Consider the following 8166-nt stretch of genomic DNA (forward strand, 5'->3'; position numbering starts at 1 on the left):
CACCCCATCAGCCGGAAGAAGATGATGACGATGACGAGGATGAAGATGATGAAGAGGAAGTAGAAGAGTTTGTGCCGGAAATGCCGGCGGTTCCCAGTGATGTGCTGTTTGCTCTGTATTGTGAAGATGTAGAATCTTTTTGGGTGTCTATGGTTGGTTTCAGATTTGACTGGCTTAGGTTGAAATATATGTAATTATTATTATAAATAATTATTATAATAAATAATTATTGCTATAAATAATTATAATTATAAATAATTATTATTATGGATAATTATTATTATAAGTAGTTATATTACAGGGCGGTTATGACAACGGTTACTTGTATGAGTGTGACTTCACAGCTAATGACGTCAGCGATACGTCATTAGATCGTCGTCAGCTGTTGATGGCCAGCAGACTGGATAGCACCGACACCACAGTAGTCAGCTGTTTGTACTGGTTCGTTATTGCGATTGTAGATATTAAAAATAAAACATAGACATGTAGACAACAACAAGGAAGTAAACATAGACAACGAAACGCAAACAACAGTGCAGCGACTAACCACATGATCTTTGGTACGCAAGATGGACGACTGCTGGTCTACTTGTCTGAAAGTTCTAGGCCGGATTCTCTGGCACATTGTTTCACTCTTGGTTGGTTGGTTGGTTGATTGGTTGGTTGGTTGGTTGGATGGTTGGCTGGCTGGTTGGTTGGTTGGTTGGTTGGTTGGTTGGTTGGCTGGCTGGTTGGTTGGTTGGTTGGTTGGTTGGTTGGTTGGTTGGTTGGTTGGTTGGTTGGTTGGTTGGTTGAATCGATTAGTTAAAATGAATGAATTTTTAATTCAAATTGTTCTTCTTATTCCTTGCCACCCTCATTGTTTCAATCATTTTCATCATCGTCGTCGTCATCATCTTCGCGAAGGGATTCACGATTCGGTTGGAGGCGACATAAAGCACATCTCCCTGAGTTACGATTTAAAGAGCATCTTCACAGTCGGCTCTGACGGAAACGTATTCATGTTCGACTACAATCCCAAACGGAAATCGATCGGTGAGGAAGGCGAAAATAAGGAGAAAATGATTGAGGAAAAGAGGGTAAAGGATTCTAGTGAAGAAGATGAAGATGATGGAGAGGAAGATGAGGAAGAAGATAAAGAGGAGGAGGAGGATGTGGAGTTTATTGGCGGGGAGAGGACTGCCAAGATCCCTGCTTATATCGTGAGTTGTTTGTTGTCGGTTGGATTAGATTGGTTTGTCGGATGGTTGGCTGGTTGGCTGGTCGATGTGTTGACTGATTAGTTGGGTGGTTGACTGGTTGGTGTGTTGATTGGATTGCATTGGCTGGCTGGTTGGATGGTTGCTTGGTTGGTTGGTTCATCTGGCTGGTTGGATGGTTGCTTGGTTGGTTGGTTCATTTTGTTTATTTGACCTGACCAGGAACTCCCCGATGTTGAGGATATCACAGATTCAAACGTTGCCAGGTTCCTATTACGCTACCACCACCACCACTACCACCATCGTCATCATCACAACCACCACCACCATCACAACCACCACCATCATCATCACCACCACCACCATCATCACCACCACCAGTCTGGAGGGAGCTATGTTGATGAGGAGATCTCTGGAGAACAAGAAGAGGGCGGGGGAGAACCAGAGGACTAAGTTGGAGATAATCCGGAAGATGCAGAGGTCCTTCAGAGACCTCTCTGCAAGGAATATGGCTCTATCCGAACACCTCAGACTTCATCCTGTGGTGAGAATGCTGGTGGTGGTGCTACTACTACTACTACTACTATTACTGCTGCTGCTACTAATACTACTACTACTATTATTACTGCTACTACTACTACTACTACTACTACTACTACTACTACTACTACTACTACTACTGCTGCTGCTACTACTACTTCTGCTATTGTTACTACTACTAATGCTGCTGCTGCTACTACCACAACTACTACCACAACTACTACCACAGCTACTACTACTACTACATAATCCTCGTCATCATCCTCATAACTACTATCAACATCACCACCATCATCATCATTATCAGGAGTTCGTGATGAACAGAATGTTCGAAGAGGCAGCAGACGAAGTGAAGAAATTGAAGTTGGACGAAGCCGAGCGGATGCTTCTGTTCGAGACGACGAAGACTCACATCACCTGGAAGAAAGTCAGAGAGAGGTGCTGATGACGTAATAACAATTATAATAATAATTATATTATATTATTATTAATTATAATTTATTATTAATTGTTATTATTATTAATTATAGTTATTATTATTATAACGAACAACGATTTAAAGAGAGAGGTGCTGATGACGTAATAACAATTATAATAATAATTATATCATATCATTATTAATTATAATTATTATTCTTAATTATAATTTTAATTATTATTATTTATAATAATAATAATTATTATAACGAACAACGATTTAAAGATACATGGAACCCATAGCATCTGATCTGATTACGGTATGCGGTCTGAGGCACGATCTGAAGGTGTCCAGCTTCCGACTTGTCAATATACCGGTCGAATTCATGCAGAAGATGAACGCCATCAAGAATAGCGCTTTTTTAAGGTTTTGATGATGATGACGATGGTGGTGATGATGTTGATGGTGATTATGATGGTGATGAAGAAAGTGATGAAGATGGTGATGAAGATGGTGGTGTTGATGATGGTGATGGTGATGTTGATGACGATTTTATAGATCCACCATGCTCCGATCCAACGCTGAAAAACAAGATGGCGACAATGAATCAAGTTAGTGTTCTTACTTTTTCATTCCTTTTTCTTTTTATTCTTTTTCTCTGTTTTTCTCACCATCCCCCCTCTCTCTCTCTCTCTCTCCCTCCTCAGAATCCAGTCCGGATGAGGTGATGCTGACCAGTCAGGAGGCGCAGAACTTCAAGTACAGGCAGCTGTTCTCGAAACTCATGAAGATGGGCAACCACGGCGAGAGGAAGATGAAAACTCTCCAGAAGATGGAGATGTGGCGTCTGCAGAGAGAGGCCAGGAGGAATGAAGTGAGATTGTGATGTGGGATTGGTGAGGGTGAGAGAAATTTGTGTGTGTCGCTTACGCGAATTAGAGTAACAACTGTTGTCAGTTAGTTGTTATTCGTTCGTATTAGAGAACAAGAACATTTATTCATTTGTTTACCCAATCATTTTTTAATTCATTAACTCATTTATTAATTCATTAACTCATTAATTAATTAATTAATTCATTCATTCATTTATTCATTCATTTATTCATTCAAAGTGGGAAGAGTTTTTGAAAAGTGAACCTCAGTACCAAGTGGCGGCCAACGATGACGATAGCGACATAACGGAAGCCAAGAGCAACTTGGGCGACATGAAGCTGAAGATGGCTGTTGAAAATAAGATAACCTCGAGCAAGCAGATGATGACTATGGAGAAATCCAACAAAGCCATGGTCAATCATTTGTTGTTGGTACGTGTTTGCATTTTCTTCTCTCTTTTGTAACGTCTGCCTGAATGTATGTGAGTGATGATAAAGACATTATTGACGATGACGATGCTGATGATGCTGATGGTATTCATCATTCTCAAAATCATCATCCTCATCATCATCATATTCATCATCATCATAATCATCCTCATCATCATCGTCGTCGTCGTCATCATCACGACCACCATCGTCGTCGTCGTCAGCTTCACGAGTGCAAGCAGACGTTCAACGAGCAGCTTCAGGACCTCCGCCAGCACAAGCGCCAGCTGCACAAGATGTATGCTAGGGCCGAAGAGAGACTCCTTCAGCTGCACGATCACATCCCTGTCGGAATGAGGAAGTACCTCAGTCGGGTGGATACCTGGTTCGCTAGTCAGGAATATCCGGAGAGGTCATGATCATGATGATTTACTTATTCACTCATTCATTCGTTCATTTATTCATTTGTTCATTCGTTCTTTCATTCTTTTATGCAGTAAGTTTACTCTCGATAGAGCGACAATACCGAAAGCTCATGGAAAATATACTCTTTTCGTTAGTCGTTCATTCATTCATTTGTTCGGTCGTTTATTCATTCATTCATTCATTTATCCATTCATTCAAAAATGTTTGCAGCATCTGACACAAAAAACAGCAGCAGCTACAGCAACTGCAACGGCCATAAAACCCCAGCAGCAGCAGCAGTTATTTCCCTTACCTGATAATTACATCAATGAGAAAATCAAGATTAAAAAACAAATGCAGTCTGTTTGGTTTATTCCTTCTGTTCACCTTTTGTTCATTCATTCATTTGTTTGTTCGTTTGTTCGTACATATGTTCATCCATTGATTTATTCATTCATTCATTCATTCACTCATTCATTCACTCATTCATTCACTCATTCGATCAATCAATTTCAGATGTTTGTACGAGCAAGACATGTTGATAGAGGACATAAGCAGGAGGTTGAGGCACTTCGACGCCATGCTACTGCACGTCAGGGACATCAAGTTTTCACTCGACAGTTTTGTTAAACAAGCTGAATTGAGGTCTGTCCGTCTGTCTGTGTGTATGTGTGTGTATGTTTGTGTTTGTGTGTGTGTGTGTGTGTGTTTGTGTTTGTGCGTGTGTGTGAAATGTAATATTAGTCTTTTTATATGGATTTTATAACAGTTGTTCTTATTCGTCGCCGCCATAGCAATCATTACCATCACCACCATCATTATCGTCATCATCATCTTCATTAGTATCATTATCAGTATCATCAGCAACGTCATCGTCGTCGTCGTCGTCATCATCGCCAGAGAGTTCTTGCTATTGAAGGAGTTGCTGAAAGTGACGGAGATGTTTGCTGGCGAAGAAGCTCTTACTGGAGTTCTCGAGTCCAAAGTTAAAGATGAAGCCGAATTACTGAAGAAGGTGTGCGTGTGTATTTGTGTGTGTGTATGTGTGTTTGTGTGTGTGCCTTAGTGTGTGTGTGTTTGTGTGTGTGTGTATGTGTGTGTGTGTTAGTTTGCGTGTGTGTGGCACTGCAGGTTTGGCCACTGTTACATACATTACGATCGTCATCCTGATCAACATTATTTACGACAGCACGACGATGAGTATGAAGACAAACAACATCCTCTTCGTCACCATCACTACCACTGGTGACCACTGGTGACCACAGGTGACCACTGGTGACCACAGGTGACCACTGGTGACCACTGGTGACCACAGGTGACCACATTATTTACCTTGCCAGATAGAAGAGCTGATGTCCAAGATTGACAAGTGCCAGAAGGAAGTGGTGAGGTTGGCATCGCAGTTGGCCTCCCAAGAGAAACAGTTCCTATCCATCATACCCGAAGCTTACAAGTTCAATGATTTCCTCATCAAAGTTTATAAGCAGAAAATTCGAAGAAGGGTTTTGATTGAGAGAAAGAGTATTACTGCTGGTTAGTTGTTGTTTTTGTTGTTGTTGATGTTGGTGTTGCTGTTGTTGCTGTTGCTGTTCTTGTTGCTGTAGTTGATGATATCGTTGAATCTAGAGTTATTTTCATTTTTCTTTTCCACGGAGGACCAGATGAGGACGAAGACGACGACGACGACGAAGATGATGATGATGAGGAGGAGGAAGATGATGATGATAGCCTGGATGAGGACGACAACTACATGAATCTGGATGTCTGTCCGGAGGGCTGCAACATTGCTCTGTACGAGAAGACTGTGCAGATGAGAGAGATTAGGTTGATTGATTGGTTAATTGGTTGATTGATTGATTGATTGATTGATTGACACCGATTTATTTATTTATTTATTTATTTATCTGTCAATCTATCCATACATCGATTCTTTTATTTATACTAATCAAGCTTTCTGATGAGAACGCTCGTAAGAATATTTTATAACCGTTATATAAACATTTTTTTAATAATGGATAATAAAATAATAATAATAATAAAATTATCAATTTATTTTGCATCCCATCCATCCATTCACCAACCTACCGACTTAAGAATGGATCTAGCTGAGAAGGTAGCGGACCTGAAGAAACAGAAAGATCAGGCGATGAAGGATTTGGAGGTTAAGAAGAAGATCGTCAAGAGCGCTCAAGAGGAAGCTACAAAGGCCGCCATCAATCTCGACCTCTATCAGGTCGCTTGTGGCTCTTCTGACGTCTCCATCCTTTTCCGCTTTTTCGTCATCTTCATAATCCTCTTCCTTGTCATCTTCACCATCATCACCGTCATCTTATTCTTCACCATCATCTTCTTCGCCACCATCATCACCATCATCACCATCATCATCATCGCCATCATCACCACCACCACGCCACACCACCATCACCATCACAGGTAGCGAAATTGAAAGCGGTGAATGAATTCTACACGGTAGTCGTACTGGTCTTCAAGCAGATCGAGTGTCTGGACGAAGATAACGAACGGATGACCAGTGACTTGGACGGCACTCTCGCCATCGACTACAGCCAATTGAAATGGCTCGAGAATAGAATTGACCAGCTGGAGAAGGAGTGTCAAGGTCAGCTGAGAATTATAAGGTCGGTCGGTCAATGGATTGATGGATTGATTGATTGATTGATTGATTGATTGATTGATTGATTGATTGATTGATTGATTGATTGATTGATTGATTGATTGATTGATTGATTGATTGATTGATTGATTGATTGATTGATTGATTGATTGATTGATTGATTGATTGATTGATTGATTGATTGATTGATTGATTGATTGATTGATTGATTGATTGATTGATTGATTGATTGATTGATTGATTGATTGATTGATTGATTGATTGATTGATTGATTGATTGATTGATTGATTGATTGATTGATTGATTGATTGATTGATTGATTGATTGATTGATTGATTGATTGATTGATTGATTGATTGATTGATTGATTGATTGATTGATTGATTGATTGATTGATTGATTGATTGATTGATTGATTGATTGATTGATTGATTGATTGATTGATTGATTGATTGATTGATTGATTGATTGATTGATTGATTGATTGATTGATTGATTGATTGATTGATTGATTGATTGATTGATTGATTGATTGATTGATTGATTGGTGACTAGATGGATAAATGAATGAATGAATGAAATAGTGAATTTATTTATTTGCAACTAAACCAAAGCATGAACCAACCACATACACACACACACACACACACGCACACACGTAGTACATACAATCACACTATCACACATCCATCCAGGGAGACCCAGGAAAAGCACATCCTTCTGCTTCGCTCTAAAACTCGGATGATGAAGCGAATAGCGGAAGCCGAGGCTGAAACTCGAGTGGCGATGCTACAAAAGTTTGGTAAGCTGGTGAGTATGGAGAAGGTGGAATCCATCCTTGTGTCGCCCATCTTCGAAGAACTGTCCCACGACTTCACCATCATGAAACTCAAGCAGTCGAGCGACGTTAAGATCATTGAGGTCGGTCGGATGGACTAGTGGATGGATGGATGGAAGATTGGATTGTTGGATGGATAGATGGATGAATGACTGAATGAATGAATGAGTGGTTTAATGAATGAATGAATGAATACTGACACTAACACAGTCGAAAATTGAGAAGATGGAAGCGGAGTTATCAAACGAGATGAAGATCAACACTGACATCCTCAACTACCTACTGGCCTACAAAGATATCTCTGATGAACTTGCCAACGATCTCAATAGAACTCAAAATCATATGGTTCATTCATTCATTCATACATTCATTCATTCATTCATTCGTTCGTTCATTCATTCATTTATTCATTTATTCATTCATTTATTCATTCATTCGTTTTCTATTCAAATCAATCTTCGTTTAGCGTCCAGAGACCGAGTTCCCCCGAGGGGAACTCATTCTCATTCGTTTGTTTATTTAGAAATCTATCCGCTCATTCAATCATCTACTCGTCACGATTTGCGCATCAATTCACTTGATATAACGATAAAATCATTGATCAATCAATCAATCAATTAATCGAACAATCAAGTAATCGAACAATCAGTCAATTAATTAATTAACGGATCAGCCAACCAACCAACCGACCAACCAGATAAGCAGTACGCAGATGGAGCCGATAAGAATAAAGAAGCAAATGCAAATGGTAGTGGATCAGTTCCAAGAGTTAGTGGAGCTGAAGAGGACGAGGTACCAACTGCTCTACTGTACTCCATCGTCATTTTTGTGA

General features: G+C 40.0%; 1 protein-coding gene across 1 annotated transcript in view; it reads left to right on the plus strand.

Moving 5' to 3' along the window:
• Positions 1 to 8166, plus strand: part of HELRODRAFT_169942 (hypothetical protein) — a gene marked incomplete at both ends in the record, with an annotated part of 13521 nt that extends 5355 nt beyond the window's left edge. The window contains 20 exons of the mRNA XM_009015744.1: positions 535 to 599; positions 907 to 1159; positions 1581 to 1743; positions 2047 to 2177; positions 2443 to 2583; positions 2716 to 2768; positions 2865 to 3031; positions 3270 to 3461; positions 3683 to 3870; positions 3956 to 4013; positions 4095 to 4222; positions 4380 to 4508; positions 4764 to 4878; positions 5204 to 5396; positions 5519 to 5654; positions 5958 to 6096; positions 6297 to 6472; positions 7192 to 7306; positions 7545 to 7679; positions 8047 to 8166. Coding sequence (XP_009013992.1) covers positions 535 to 599; positions 907 to 1159; positions 1581 to 1743; positions 2047 to 2177; positions 2443 to 2583; positions 2716 to 2768; positions 2865 to 3031; positions 3270 to 3461; positions 3683 to 3870; positions 3956 to 4013; positions 4095 to 4222; positions 4380 to 4508; positions 4764 to 4878; positions 5204 to 5396; positions 5519 to 5654; positions 5958 to 6096; positions 6297 to 6472; positions 7192 to 7306; positions 7545 to 7679; positions 8047 to 8166 — 2797 coding nt within the window. The remainder of the gene's footprint in view (positions 1 to 534; positions 600 to 906; positions 1160 to 1580; positions 1744 to 2046; positions 2178 to 2442; positions 2584 to 2715; positions 2769 to 2864; positions 3032 to 3269; positions 3462 to 3682; positions 3871 to 3955; positions 4014 to 4094; positions 4223 to 4379; positions 4509 to 4763; positions 4879 to 5203; positions 5397 to 5518; positions 5655 to 5957; positions 6097 to 6296; positions 6473 to 7191; positions 7307 to 7544; positions 7680 to 8046) is intronic.

Source organism: Helobdella robusta (genome assembly GCF_000326865.2).
Source record: "Helobdella robusta unplaced genomic scaffold HELROscaffold_16, whole genome shotgun sequence".
NCBI classification, from domain to species: domain Eukaryota; kingdom Metazoa; phylum Annelida; class Clitellata; order Rhynchobdellida; family Glossiphoniidae; genus Helobdella; species Helobdella robusta.